This window comes from Genypterus blacodes, unplaced genomic scaffold (assembly GCF_046128005.1).
Source record: "Genypterus blacodes isolate CSIRO-AG114 ecotype Tasmania unplaced genomic scaffold, CSIRO-AGI_Gbla_v1 ptg000063l_1, whole genome shotgun sequence".
Classification (NCBI taxonomy): Eukaryota; Metazoa; Chordata; class Actinopteri; order Ophidiiformes; family Ophidiidae; genus Genypterus; species Genypterus blacodes.
The window spans coordinates 1,054,788-1,068,965 of record NW_027466875.1 but is presented as its reverse complement, the minus strand read 5'-3'; the positions used below and the strand labels follow the sequence as shown (position 1 = coordinate 1,068,965).

General features: G+C 44.5%; 3 protein-coding genes across 5 annotated transcripts; all 3 read right to left on the bottom strand.

The window, feature by feature from the left end:
* Positions 1-855: 855 nt before the first annotated feature.
* leng1 (leukocyte receptor cluster (LRC) member 1) lies at positions 856-3,139 on the bottom strand. The gene is made up of 4 exons (XM_076154749.1): positions 2,766-3,139; positions 2,134-2,319; positions 1,624-1,913; positions 856-1,491 (listed from the first exon to the last, which is right to left on the bottom strand). Exons 1-4 carry the CDS (start codon positions 2,895-2,897, stop codon positions 1,266-1,268), a joined length of 834 nt encoding a protein of 277 aa, XP_076010864.1. The 5' UTR covers positions 2,898-3,139; the 3' UTR covers positions 856-1,265.
* Positions 3,140-3,179: 40 nt separating this feature from the next.
* tmc4 (transmembrane channel-like 4) lies at positions 3,180-8,799 on the bottom strand. Of its 2 annotated transcripts, none has more exons than XM_076154746.1 (16): positions 8,610-8,799; positions 8,279-8,465; positions 7,873-8,021; positions 7,604-7,753; positions 6,998-7,083; positions 6,728-6,873; positions 6,422-6,569; positions 5,732-5,890; positions 5,491-5,648; positions 5,234-5,360; positions 4,879-4,976; positions 4,590-4,773; positions 4,352-4,482; positions 4,077-4,232; positions 3,851-3,929; positions 3,180-3,694 (listed from the first exon to the last, which is right to left on the bottom strand). In XM_076154746.1, exons 1-16 carry the CDS (start codon positions 8,662-8,664, stop codon positions 3,599-3,601), a joined length of 2,109 nt encoding a protein of 702 aa, XP_076010861.1. In that variant the 5' UTR covers positions 8,665-8,799; the 3' UTR covers positions 3,180-3,598. The 2 variants fall into 2 exon arrangements, with proteins under 2 accessions (XP_076010861.1, XP_076010862.1); XM_076154747.1 differs by having other exon boundaries at positions 8,634-8,799.
* Positions 8,800-9,054: 255 nt separating this feature from the next.
* mboat7 (membrane bound O-acyltransferase domain containing 7) lies at positions 9,055-14,062 on the bottom strand. Of its 2 annotated transcripts, none has more exons than XM_076154833.1 (9): positions 13,937-14,062; positions 12,920-13,002; positions 12,586-12,715; positions 12,350-12,476; positions 12,111-12,267; positions 11,511-11,706; positions 10,935-11,087; positions 10,668-10,844; positions 9,055-10,582 (listed from the first exon to the last, which is right to left on the bottom strand). In XM_076154833.1, the coding sequence occupies exons 2-9, from the start codon at positions 12,993-12,995 to the stop codon at positions 10,171-10,173; spliced, it is 1,428 nt and encodes a 475-aa protein (XP_076010948.1). In that variant the 5' UTR covers positions 12,996-13,002; positions 13,937-14,062; the 3' UTR covers positions 9,055-10,170. The 2 variants fall into 2 exon arrangements, with proteins under 2 accessions (XP_076010948.1, XP_076010950.1); XM_076154835.1 differs by having other exon boundaries at positions 12,920-12,999.
* Between the last annotated feature and the right edge of the window lie 116 nt (positions 14,063-14,178).

Here is a 14,178-nt window from a genome sequence, read left to right as displayed (position 1 = left end):
CTGCGCCACCATCCGAGCGACGCCGCTGTCGGGTGTCAGTGTCCGCCTCCTCCTCGCTCGTATCCCCGCCACGGTGTGCGCCGTCTCCGGTCTCTCGCTCTCTCTTTCTCTCTCTGTGTCTCTGTGTCTCTCTCCCCCACGTCTCCCCTTCTTCGTTTTCTCTCCCAATAATAAAGAGCGTCTCCTTGCCTTCCTTGTTGTCCTCCCCCCTCCTTCTCCTCCTCTGGATCACCCCACCTCCACCACGTCCTCCTCTAATCCGCAATTAGACGCCGCGCGCGTGTGTGTGTGTGTGTGAGATGCTCTATTGTGCGTCTCCGGCTCGACACACACTTTGCTCCCCCTTTCAAAATGACACCAGCGCGGCTCATCCGTCCGCCTTCTCCCCGTTATTTCTGCCCCTCCGCTCCTCTCGGTCTGTCGGGGGGTTGGGGGGGAGTCTGTGTTTTTCTCCTCCGCCAGCATACGTCAGACACACGGCGCGCATTGTCATGGTCCTGCTTCATCACCATAATACCTTTAAAGAAAAACACATCATATCCAGACAAGAATATTGTGTGTGTGTGTGATGCTTTGCTTTCATTTTCATATTAGATATTTTTTTTATTGTGTTTTAATGTGATGTGCTCTTGTATTCTATTGAACAATAGAATTAAATTAACGCTGCATTTCTGATGGAAATCTACTTCCAGCGTGTACAAGCCAGGAAAAGAATACAAATAATATGAATAATTAATTTTACTGCCTTTTTTTGAAGCAAAGGAAGCGCAGACACTGTGAATATCAATGTGTGTGTGTGTGTGTGTGTTTGTGTGTGTGTAAGAGAGTCTAATAAACACATGACCAAAAATCCCCCAAAATCAGATCATATTTTTATTAATTTACAATTATAACTTGAATAGATCACAAATGTCAAATGACCTTGCGCGTCATGAATTCACACAAGGTGCAAACTTACAGACAGCCTCTTACTGTACAGACACAAAGCTACGGCCGCCTCACCGAGTTTTTCTCAGCCTACAGCCTCGGCTCAACCTCCTGTGATGACGACCATCTGCCCTGATGACACGTTCATGGGTAAAACACTGTAGGGGAGCGGTGAGTGAAGCCCAACAGGATCTCTGACCTCTCATCTGCCTTTCTGAGAGGAGTAAATAAGTAGTAAATAGTAGGAAACCCTCCCTTACTTGCTGCCTATGAGCTGTCTAATCAGGCTCAGATGGAGACAGAGATGCATCGAGTTCAAGGTGAACGACAAAGATGCTTCATGAGTTTAGGATGTCGTCTCTCCAGCTGTCTCTGTCCCGCCTCTGACGTTTGCGGGCCAGTTCTGGGAAGTAAGCGCTGTTGTACGGCCTTTCCCTCTCGTTCAGCTCCCTACCCGGCTCCTTGCCCTTGCCCTTGCCGCTCTTCTGATCCAGCAGGGCCTGGGTTCTCCTCCTTTCTTCAGCCTCCCTCTGCAAGCGCTCAGCACGTAACCTTTCTATGGAGCTGGAAACAAACCCAAACACGGACGGCTTTGTTATGATATTCACAACACTGTCATACTGTCCGTCATGTCACATCCCCCATGCATCATTGATCAATAGAGACAGTAAGGTGAATTTGATGCGCTCTTCTTACCTTTCTCCACTGCTGATCGCTGGCCCCTGAGCTCTTTTCTCCTTCCTCTTGCTCCTGAGTTCCTTTCTGCCCACTGGACCCATTGCTTTCTTCATTTCTTTCAAGGGGTCCAAGCTATCTTTCAATCTGCGATCTCTCTTCTCCCTCTCTTCTTCACTTATTCCCTTTTTCTTATCACTTTCTTTCCTCTCTTCCTTCTCTTCCTCCTTTTTCATGTACCATGGAGTGACCTCAGTGCCTGGTTGAGGACCTAAAGACACCAGTAGGCCAATGGCACGTTCCTGTTTCTCCTGGAAGAAAACACAGAAAAACACACACCTTTGATGCACCGTTCACACTCACTCACAGTACAGATGACAGTAGTGCCACACATCTACTGATAGCTTATTCCAAACCAGCTATAACCTAAAAGCTAACATCGTACATTGATTGATTCTACTCTAAAAGGTACAAAACAATGTAATGGATCTGATCCTGTATCACAATTTCTAACCCTAAGAGCACCGTCACCTTCTCTTCATTCTTCTCTTTCAGATAGTCCTCGTTGCCTTTCTTCTCTGAAGACTCCTCGATGGGGAAAAGATTCAGGTGTTCCAGGATTCCACTGCTTCCTCCCTCTTCCTCACCGCCATCCCTGCTCCCTCCTGCTGACTCGAGAGCGGCTCGGGATTTCTTTCTCAGATAATCTGTGCGTGCCTGGAGGGCAGTGGACAGTAAGAGTTACTATTGCAAACTGAGAACAGTGAAAATAGACCCCAAACTAAATGTTTGATTGACTGATTGTTTAAAGGAATCAGAGCAATAATTGGGAAATCAGCTTTAAAAGTACTGTAGCTGCCGTTATTGATAGATGGTTGGCTTTGTGTTATTATTACTTGTCTCTTAACTTCATACACACAATTTCCCAAGACTAAGGTTGTCAGTTTGGAAAGTGTAAAGACATTTCAACTTGCAATAATTCAAATAACAATAGTAAAAAATAATATGTCAAACAATATTTGAACATAAACAGAATATAACAAAAAGCATAGAATTTGTATGAATTATCTGGTAGTATCTGGCAAATGGAAACCTGTAAATAGACATAACTGATCTACAAAGACTTCAGAGAGCCTTACGAATATCGCGAGAGCTCTACTCACCTCCTGCTCCGCGCGCTCCACGCGACGCTTTGCCTCGCGCTCTTCCTCCGCCGCTTGGGCCTCGTCCTTACGCACGCGCGCGACGTTGTCTTTGTTGCGCACGTGCCAGCTCTTTTTCGGAAGGATGTTCATGATGGCTGTTAGCTTGTTAAGCAAAATAAGCTAGCTAGCTTAGCAGCAGGCTAAAGTCAGCCGAGGTGGGACTGAGTAGAAATTACGCTTTGTAAAACAGTTCGACTTAGACACAGTCAGTACAACCTCAGTTACGAAAACCTCATCTACCGAGATTATAGTAATAACCTTAAATACGCCCGCTTCTTATTTGTTACGATGTGTGTTGCTCCGGCTGCTAATACCTCTGTGTAAAGGCAGCCCCAACCCGGAAGTAAACATGACAGATTTGCAGTAACACTGTTTGGGCACTAGAGGAGGCTAATGTGCCTTTTATTCGTATAAGATATCAGTACATACGGTATAAAATAAACAATATAATTTCTTTAATCGGCGCATGGTTTATAGTTCATACATGATTGCACAATATATTCCAAATTAAGATCTGTTAACAAACAATACAATTGATGTTTGTTGGCATCAGTGTCTGCTAAAACCATGAAATAATAAAATATGTTTTAAAACTGATGAAGGCCTTAGGCTGATACACAAATTGAACAATAAAGGTTCTGTGTGGCTGTTGAGTCTGTCGCCTTTCTCTGTGCAGCTTGGCAGTAGGCCAAGTTTTGGATATGACATATTACAGTCCCTTCAAATTCCATGCTGTGTTTTAGGGAATAAGAACCAGGGGGAAACTCAACATGGTCCATATGTTATATCCTTCATCTGGCCTGAGCTCCTGCATAGTTGTTTGGTGTCTGAAGTTGCCGACTCAGCTCTTCAATCTGTTTGACTAAGAACTTCTTGTCACGACCCTCCTGGAAGCCAAAGACCCAACAGTTAATTAGTCAAACTGCATACCAAAGGATATTAGTAATCACATGATCAACCTACACATAATCAACAATCAGGACTATCGACTCTTATCATAGAAACAAAACAGATCGTAGTGGTAGTAAATGTTAACAACCTACCAGTTTGAGCTGAGCTCTGAACAGAGTAACAGTCTTTCCATATACAGACGCCAAGGCTATGAAATAACACATCACCACGCTGTCAGGGAGAGAGAAGCCATGATTATACTTCAGAAATGTGAAATAGAAGACAAAGGAGAACATTAAATATGGCTATATTTCATATTCAGGTTTTAATGTGTATGTAGAAGAGACATAATCCTTAATAACACCAACATTCACTCACCAGGATAACACAAACAAAGGAATGGAGAACGCCTGGGAGCCAATGAAGAACAGAAAGTCCTGTGTAGTCATAGAAAGGCTGTAGAAAGATGCTGGAACAATCGCCCACATTGTAGAAAAGGAACGGAAAGGCCCACAACCCTCAGAGGGATGGATGCTAGATGGGAGGGAAACAGAATTTGCTTAACATGCCATGAAATAAAAATCTGTATCAAACTTGATCTACTGTTGATTTGTTCTTTGCCAATTTGACAGTGGGAAGCAATCAGCAGTCACTTTGCCAAACTGTAAATCATGACAACTGTGGCCAGACCCAAGCCAAACAGAAGAACAACTAGGAAGAAGAATGTGGAGGTGGTGGAGCGAAACGTCTTCACTGCAGGCCGACAGTTATAGAACAACGTGATCTTAAGAGATAATAGAAACAAATTAACAATTAGGTAATGATATTTATTCTCTCCAGGCCAACAAATAAACAGTTTGAATGAAGCCTGTGTGAAAGTGACATGTTCACCTTCTTGCAGTAGAAGAGGATGATAAACTTGATGGTGTTGATGAAAGGCAGCAGAGGGCAAAAAAGAGCCCCTGTCCAGACCACCGTCTGACCATAAACCAGTCCAAGCACATTGGGGGGCACCAGGAACTCCTGCCGACCCACCCACTGAGCCAGTTTATTGGACCAGTTATCCACTACCATCCTGGCACACATATATACAGTACATTCATATACATACAAGTGCCAACATAAGAGAAGGGACTGATTTACCACTCAAAAGGCAATACAATGATTTTTAGTTTCCAACCTGCGTGGGAACTCCACCAGGACGAGCAGAGCGATAGTGACGAGGAGGTCAAACAGGGCCAGCTTGTACATCTCCTGTCCAACACGGGTTTCCCAGCACTACAAGGCCAAGAAACAGAGACAGATGGAATTGAATAACCTGTTTCCTTATGATTTCATGATGAGGGGAAAAACTGGCAAGATTGTATTCTTGTCTTCCAATCTTAACTATAATGTATCATTCTCTGTTACCATCCAGAACAATTTAATAACTTTAAAAGTCATCATCCATCTAATCCAACATCCGATATCATTTTGAGTTATTGAGTTATCGCAGAGGTAATATGTGTTCAAGAAAAGTCAAGTTATATTGTTACCGGGTAGACGTCATGGTTGTATTTGCATAATTTGCAACTTCCATTATTAATATCCCCGGTACAGGTGATCTGACTCCACAGGGTGAAGAGGAGAACACTCAGACTGACCAGACGCAGGAACACAGACCTGCACGGGGGAGAGAGCCAGGGAATCTTATCTCGTCCACTGTGATTCTTAGGTTTTGGTGCTTGTTGTGGATTGGAGAGCAGACATGCGTAATCCTCGTCTGTTTCAATATGTTCTCATCAAAGCAAACCTGAGCAGAGCCACGATGACAGTGGTGCTGGGGGAATATCGCTCTATCAAAGCAATCTGGTCACACAGCGAAGGCACCACAAAGTTTCCAGCGGTGATGACCATGGACGGCAGGTACTCCAAAACTAAGCCCAGGCTCCCTTCCTCCCCGCTCCTGCTCTGTTTGGGAGAGACAAACTGTCACTCAAAACCTGAACATGAAGATGATGGCGTCGTTACCCTATGGGCACGTGGTCGCTCACCTGGCTGAAGACAGTTGCCTCGAAGATCCCGAAGAAGGCTGCGATGATGAGGCCGAGAGCGACAAGAGCCATGAGAACACGCAGGGAGTATAAAAGGACTTTTTGAGACAAAGTGAGAGCAGCTGTCTTTTTCTTTATCCTCTCCTCCTCCAGGTCCACCTGACAGAGAGAAGAACAGAGGAGCTACAATAATACTGTGAAATACTGTTTAAGGTGGGGTGGTCAGGACCCCAACAAGACGTCAATCTGAGTGTTCCCTAAATGATTAATGACATTAAAATAACAAAGACACTGCATTACACTTTCAGTTGAAATATTGATGAGTTCAGGCCTCTAAAAATAATCTAAATAAATTGTTGGAAAATACTAGAAAACTTTCCTATCCTTCCTTCTATTTATAGTTATGTAATACAAAGTACATTGATTAATTCATGCAATACAACCCAGAAAATCTACAGATTTGTAATTATACTTGAGAATTATAACACTAACTAAATACAAAGCTGCAGGATTTTTACAGTAAATCTAAGTACATGCGGCTGATGATAAGAACAAGTACACACTGCTTCATCTTAATGGGTCACTTGATTGAATAACACTGCAGTAAATGTAAATGTGCCACATGTGAACCACGTTCCTCCTCTTCCTCGTCCTGCTCAGCCTCTCTAAGTAGGACAGTTCCCCTCTGACCTGTAGCCGGTAGTGGATGTTTTTCTGCTTTAGATTTGTAGCTTGGTCTCCCAGGCAACCGTGGTCCCACCCGGTGAACACTATGCTGCTGTAGTTGCACACAGAGCTGCCTCCCGTTGCCACAGCAACACGAGCTGCAGTCCCCATGCTGCATAAGCACCCAGACAGGGAAGAGGACACAAATACAGGTCAAGCTGACTAAAGACTGGATCCTCAGCTCATCTGTGAGCTTGTCAATGTCATCCAGTTTAGTTTATTTGACCAAGAAACACACACACACACACTGAGAGAGCTTGTGGGACTGACCGTGCAATGATACACATAAGACAGAAGGCAAAGTAGAAGACAGCAGTGAAGAGGTAGGCCAAGGGGATGTTGTAGGAGAAGTTGCTGTCCTCCACCATTGTGTTGTTGTAATATCCATAGAACAGATATGAATACTCCATGAAGCCCTGAGTGGAGAGAAGGGAGGATTCAAGAAATAATGAGGTCATGTGCCAGGAAGAAATCAGCTAAATCTATAGAAACTGATTTCTTTGACATTTGCATGTCAAAGAAATCGCTGCAGTTTCTCACCGTTCCTGATAATAAGTCCAGGAAGAAGTTATAGAACACCACCAAGTCCTGAGGATTGGGATCATAAAGCATGCATGCCTCTGGACCTGGAAGGACAGGGAAAAAGGAAACACTTAGGATCTCTTAATGTAAAGGTCACCATGTGGTCATCAGGTTGTCTGAACTTTATATACATGATAAGATACATATGTGAAAGAATCCTGCTGTTGTGGCAAAATGACGAACTTATATGTAAGGTAAGAGAACAGGCCGGGTCAGAAATGATCCAACGTTTCGCAACTGCATAGTTTATATTTGACACTTATTTAATAATGAGCTTCAGGCAATAATCTGTTTTTGTTTTGGGATTAAATCCTCTCATGCATGGATGAACATCACCATAGTTCATTTCTAAGGGGCCTACCACAGCTGACGACACTTGTTCTACTTATACTAATACCATGTCCACAGAAGCAGAGCTGTTGCTAGGTAACTACATCCTGACTGCCAGACTTCCTGTTCTATGTGTCAAAGAACTGTGTGGATCTATCAGAATGCAGAATATTATGCTGATGGAAAAACACTGGTTACCTTCAAAGAAAGTGTTTATGTTTATGTTTTCCTTACCGGTGCTGTTGACCAGGCTGGTCCCAACAGATCTGAACACAATGCTGGGGATGAGGACGAATCCAGCAATCAGTAAGAAGGAAACAAAGTTGAGCACCACCAAGAAGCGCAGGAACAGGAAGTAAGACTGGACACCACCACCAAAGTTTCCTGTTGAGGCAGAAGAAATCTCACAGATATGCACACACAAGTTCAATCTCCTGAGGCTCTGAGCGTAGATAAGCATCTATAATAAAAGATGTAATATAATAAATAAGTTGTAGATCTACCTGCGATCTGTTGCATGGATTTGTTCCACAGTATGAAGAATGACAGGAACCTTCTGCCGCCGTCTCTGAGTTTACGCAGAGATTTGGCTTTGCTGTGTTTCCATGAGCCCAGACTGGAGACCACAGGGACGCTCATCTGCTGCACCTGTCTGTGATGGAGAAACACACCCAGATGACATCACGCCTCTGTAAAGATTGTAGGAATGTTTACATTACTGTTTGATTGTTTATATTGCGTTAGATTACAAAGAGATGATTTATACTTGAGCTAAGAAATATTAACTACAGTACTGGAAATATGTAGACGTATTGGTTTGAGAATGACTACAATCACATCACAGTCGTACAGTATAATAGTGCTGATTGTTGATGAAAATACTCAGAACTGTTATTCTTTTCTAAATACCGTGCAGCTCGTTTCAGGCCCATGGGCAGTGGAAGGTTCCTAAGGTCCCGCGGTGGCACTGCGTCGCCCCCTTCATCCTCCCTTCCAGGGGTCGAGCCCCAGTCAATCTGAGGGGAATTCTGATTTGATGCTCCAGATAAAACCCGCCGTAACCTTAGTGATTGCTGGTCACCAGGGTAACGGCTCTCTGTGGCAAGTGAAGGCCAGAAAATCAGTCGGCATGTGTGATTTTGTCACACGGAGAGTTATCATCAGAAACAATTAAATTCATTCAATATAGATCAGTTGACATGGAGGCATCATGTGACAGTGATTAAAAAGAAAGACGCACCTTCAGAGGAGACGGTCATCATACCTGAGCCTTGTCTCTGTCGTCCACTGGACATCTCCCTAATGCAGCTTTAAAGACTTTATTCCGTAACCAAATAGAGCGCTTTGTCACTAACTATTTTGGAAAACAGAGAGGTGAGCAAGCCCGTACAGGAAAATGTCTTTCCTGTTATCCCCCTTCTCTCACGGACTTTACTCCCATTGTTTACGACCGCACAGGTACTTCCTTGTACGCTTTAACCCCTTATTACCAAGGAGATTGTTACCATTCACTGCAAGGTAACCTGTCACAAGCAAAACCTAGTTAGAGTAAATCATTTCCCAGACTGACTCCTAAAGAAAATGTTTGTTTCTGCAAGCTTTATCTTCATTCATTGTAAGAAGTGTCATATTTGTCTTATTTGGTCTATTTTCAGCTCAAACTGAAAGTACAAACAGTCACAACATTCACTATTTGTGTGTGTATTTGCACAAGTAAAAGGCAGATGTGTACCAATAATCATGTGAGAAACATCATTGTTTATAATCACAGTTTATACTGAAACCCTGAAGATAAATTGCACATAGATCACATAAACAAAGAGAGAAGCATGACTCAATATATGCTATATACAGTACAGCAGAGTGGAGTGATGACATCAGCTCAGGGTTACATGTATAGGTAATACGAGCAATATATGCAAATCAGTTTCAACATCTTCACCCAAAACAAAAAATCTATTTGCAGTAAATGTAAAGAGGAGTTTGTAAATTCTTATACAGTAGGTTTGTATGAAGTCACTCCACATGCAGGTACATGATATCCAGAGGATGTTGTGAAGTTCAAAAATGTCAATCGTGAGACTTTTTGTATCAAATGTTTGGTCCAAACCCACAATGGTCCATGAAGGCAGTACACACATTTTGGCAGTGAGCAGACTGATTTGTTTCCCATGATGTTCAGTGTAAACGTTGCAACGGTGACACGTGAAGCAATAATGATCACAGCTAGACAAGTTCAAACAATTCTCCACGAAAAATACGTTCAACCTGCCGGATCATAGGAGCCAAAGCACAGAAATGCTGAGACGGAATGAATCAGAAGAATCAGAATCTACAGGACACACTCATACACTCACTGGGTTGAGAAGCTTGAAGTGAATTCAGTCCTTTTACTTTCCTGTCTGTAAACGTCTCTGTTCTGTTCAGTGCGGCGGTTCGAGAACACGCTGCTGAAATGACCTCACACACTGCTCAGGCACAACAACTCATTCACCACATTCACCACAAATAATTAAGAAGAATAAAAACAAAGAAGACATTCGCTGAGCTCTAACATTCCTCCGCTGAGGTACATAGACGGTGTATGTACATTATGGATGATGTGTAACAAAACGTCTCCAGTGGCAAAACCTTCCGGGGTTTTTACACGTCACACTGATTTCTGTCTAAAATCTAAAAATGAAGGACAGAGAAACTTTCACTTCCACTCAGCAACTGGACCCGTGTGAAGCTCTTATACAAATGAGTGACTCGTATAATACAAATCTCCTCCTCGTGTCCCATAAATACTTTCATTTCATTCAATCGGTCTTCTTCTCTCCATATTTCTCTTTGGTGTCTGTTTTCTCTCCCTCTTGTTTCTCCTCCTTGTCCGCTCTCCTCCCTTCCCCCCTCCCTCCCTTCAGTATCCTGCCCAGCACGATGCAGCACACGGCGATGACGTGCATGACGAAGTAGATGGACGTCCAGTAGTTGATGGTGTCGGAGGCCTTCAGCAGCACGAAGCCCATGCACATGTAGTCGTAGGCCCTCATCTTCAAGAACCAGTGAATCCAGTCGAAGATGTTCTGTCCCTTAGGGCTGAGTTTGGAGCGGACGGAGGCCTCCATTGCCGACTCGGCCGCAATGCACAGTGGGATGGTGAGGAAGGACAGGTAGTAGCCAACGTGGAGTCCATGCCAGTAGGCACTGATGAACATGGTCCAGCCGGCCCTGTGGGGACAGAAGAGGAGAGGGACTGAGTTCACATGAAGCTCTATCCACACCAGACTACAGGTAAGCATCTCTAAAATCCCACCTGAGCGCGTAGGCTTTGAAGGGGGCGTTGGGGTAGATGTAGTGATGCAGCCACCACTGCACCGTCATGTTCCAGTAGCGCATCCCATGGCGCACCTTCACACAGAAGTCGGTGTTGTAGCAGTCTATGTTCTGGATGGTTCTGAAGTCGTAGGTCTCTGGAAGGCTGGGATCGGGGCTGAGGACAAGAGGAGCAACCATGAAGGGCCAACTCCCGACATGAATGTGATCTGTAGACTGTCTGTACTTTGCTGATGTGCTGGTGTACCTGTAATTCACAGTGGGTCCTCCTCCGGGTTTGGACAGCGCCTTCTCCGGATAGCAGCCCAGACCTGCACTGATACAGGTCGCCTCAGCTCCACACCAGGCTGCATAGAAACGCATCCGGAACACGAAGAAGATTGCAATCATGTAGAACAGCCTGGTGAGAGACGGGGAGGGAGAGAGAGAGAGAGAGAGAGAGAGACATTAGTTATCTCCTGCAGCTTCTTTGTCTCACTAATTTCCTTTTCACTTCATTAGTTTATCTCAGTCCATTTGCCTCCGTGTACATCTGTTATAATTCAGTGTTATGCTATAATAATAACAGTTTCAAACAAATTTCTCACTAAATGGGGAAGTAAAGGATGAAGATGGAAATGTTGTAAGCAGGAAACGTGAAAACCTCTCAACATGTCCATTTATAGACAAATGTAACTTCCTCCTTATTTACTATGCAAATTAGACGATCTGATATTAGAGCTCATTGCGGACCTGATGCCATCGAGAGAATTTAAGCCGCCTCAGCACCCTTTTGTTTATTCCACGGTCTGAGATGAAAACTAACAATAATAAGAAAAAGCACCTGAACAAAAAGTGTCGATCCACAAACTCGTCAGTGCGGACGTAAGACAAGGGGAAGACGGAGTTGACAGCCAGGAACAGAGCGGCGTAGACAGGAACCATCTTCAGACGCTGCAGACAGGCAGCGGGGCCGGGCAGAGCCTGCGGGTCGGGCTGCCTCAACCAGTCCATGTAGGTTTGGAAGCGAAAGAATGGGCCTTAAGGGAAATGAAGGGGTGAGATCATTTGATGAAGGCGGAGGGTTGAGAGATGATCAGGATTATCCGACACAAAATGGAGACAAGAGGACACAGTGGAGGGAAATATGGAATAACAAAGGAAGTCCAGGACAGGGAGGGATCAGGTAGACAAAAACAAAACAGGAGAGGAATTATACGTAATCTGTACGTCATTCTAAATAATACTGGAAATGATATGGACTCACACAATATTGGACAAGTAGCAGAGAGCGAGACAAAGAGAGACAAGAGTTAAATGGATGCAAAAGCAAATAAACATCTAACAGCACACATGACAGGTCAGAGGTCACACAAGGCATCACCATGTCTGAATGTCCCAGATTCACTCCCCCCCCCGTCCCCGGTCCCAAACACGGACTCACCCGTCATGATACCCACATAGCAGTAGCTATAGGACAGAATATCGTAGAGAGAAGGCTCCTGAGACAGACCGCCGATGACGGGAGACCTGGCAAAAGAGCTCACTTCCTGTTTCTTCTCCAGGTGGAAGCTCTGCACCTCATTGGCCAGACTCACCAGCTGATAAGACAGAACAGATCCCAAAGTCAGAAATGAACAGATACGGCGTGTAAACAGTGTTGCTTGGCCATCGTTTCTGTACCTTCAGAGTGAGAAGTAGCTGGACGGCGTTGGCGAACGGTGTCGGCGGCGGCAGACCGAACCAAGTGACCAGACGGAAGAAGAGGAGGTAGAGGAAGGTCCAGCCGAGACTCAATGCCGGGGCGCGCCTATGAGACGGAGACAGGGCGTAATGTTATGTGTGTGTGCATGGCATGTACAGTATAGTGAGGAGAGAAGAAGAGAAGATACTTTCATGACAGCATGTGGATTTCTCACCTCCAACTGCTCTTTATAATAATCCATGTTCCTATGACCGTCACCAGAGAGTGAAGCGTGTGGATGTGACACGTTGCTATGGTAACACAGAGGCCCAAGAGCAGTGCTGCCCCCTGTTTCACTGGAGGAGCTGTGTGTGATAAGTGAGAAAAAATGAAGCAAAATAAGCCAAGATACTAAATGTGTCACAGGGGAGCTACAAGGAGAAATATGAGCAACACCTCATGAAAATGGACTTTGCACAAGTTCTCTCAAATGGAGGCGAATAAGTGGAATAAAAATAACGCAGGGAATGTATTGTTGCGTTTTCATTGTGTCTGACTCAAATACTCACTGAGATAACGGAAGAGGAATCCGACAGGAATGGAGGCAGCAAGGATTCCCAGGTACACCAGCTCATCAGGAGACATGGCTCTGCTAGAAAACAGTCGAGTCACACACACAGTTACATACACCACAGAGCTAAGGCTATACACAAACATAAACATATCAAATACCATGCACAACAGCGGCCTTGCGGGAAACTCAAACCTCTGTGATGCTGAAAATATTGAAATATGATCGATGTGTAAGGTGAAACTCTATATTGGATTACATCATATTGTCTTTCCAGTCAGTTCATTTAAAGATTTCTCTCTGTTATTTACACGCAGGGAGATGGAGGGCAGCGCGTCAGATGGGACAATGGGAAAAAGTGTTTGTTTGCACATTTACAGCCCCGGTGTTGTCTCCTTCTACACTGGGGCTTTGTTGTTCATGTTGGCTTAGCACACGAATCGGCAAACTACGAGGCAGTAACAGTTTCAGCCAAGTTGAGGGTTTTTTGCAGAGGAAATGAGTCACACGTGAGTGTAACGTAAAGTGTGAAAGCATAAGAGCTAAGAATACTCATTGGGATCGTGCAGCACAAAAGGAGAACTTCGAGCTATTGCGCAATAAACCGGTCACTCCGCCCCCCACGCATCCGCCCGATGCGGACAGAATGTTCACGATTAAAGACGGTTTCCAGTCATACTGTGTGTTTGTAAATACACATATGAAGCGACGGACTGCAGGGCTGCTATCAGCTTCATGCTCTGTAGCTTTAAATGTCGATCTACTACTCAGCAACCGTAGCCATTACTAGTACTTTAATAACGATTACATGATCCCAGGTGGTGCAGGGAGTAGCGACGTAGCCTAAACGGAAATGTTATCAGTTTTACCACGTTAGGATAAGTCAAAGGAATGTTAGCAAATGGTAGCTTGTGAAACAATCTGTGCTGCTGTTAGCGTGGATGGAATCTTGACTAAACGGCTGCCTTGCTGTACCGGTAATTTTGGTTCGAAGCGAACAACTTGTAAAACTTACATCTCTAGTGTTGATCCACCAGTCTACAGGTCCTGTGTACCGGAGAAACTAACTGAGCTCCATGCAAATAAGGTTACAGTAGCGACTTGGTGGCCGATAGCACTTCCGGGTATTTGCATCCACCCACTCTCGCTGGGCTGTACCATTCCGATCGCAGGGGTGAGGCTCTACCCACTTTCACTAGATACTGCCTAAGCTTTCTCTCCACGTCACTTGCTACAAGTAATGATCCCTCAGTTTAA

Coding starts and splice junctions, on each gene's coding strand:
- leng1 (XM_076154749.1), bottom strand. CDS start 2,897: ATGAACATCCTTCCGAAAAAGAGCTGGCACGTGCGCAACAAAGACAAC. Junction 2,320..2,765: donor TGGAGCGCGCGGAGCAGGAG/GTGAGTAGAGCT, acceptor ACTGCCCTCCAG/GCACGCACAGATTATCTGAG. Junction 1,914..2,133: donor AAGAGAAGAATGAAGAGAAG/GTGACGGTGCTC, acceptor GTTTTCTTCCAG/GAGAAACAGGAACGTGCCAT.
- tmc4 (XM_076154746.1), bottom strand. CDS start 8,664: ATGTCCAGTGGACGACAGAGACAAGGCTCAGGTATGATGACCGTCTCC. Junction 8,022..8,278: donor GGCCTGAAACGAGCTGCACG/GTATTTAGAAAA, acceptor TCTCCATCACAG/ACAGGTGCAGCAGATGAGCG. Junction 4,233..4,351: donor ATGATTTACAGTTTGGCAAA/GTGACTGCTGAT, acceptor CCTCCCATCTAG/CATCCATCCCTCTGAGGGTT.
- mboat7 (XM_076154833.1), bottom strand. CDS start 12,995: ATGTCTCCTGATGAGCTGGTGTACCTGGGAATCCTTGCTGCCTCCATT. Junction 11,707..12,110: donor CTATGTGGGTATCATGACGG/GTGAGTCCGTGT, acceptor ATTTCCCTTAAG/GCCCATTCTTTCGCTTCCAA. Junction 10,845..10,934: donor GGACCCACTGTGAATTACAG/GTACACCAGCAC, acceptor TCTTGTCCTCAG/CCCCGATCCCAGCCTTCCAG.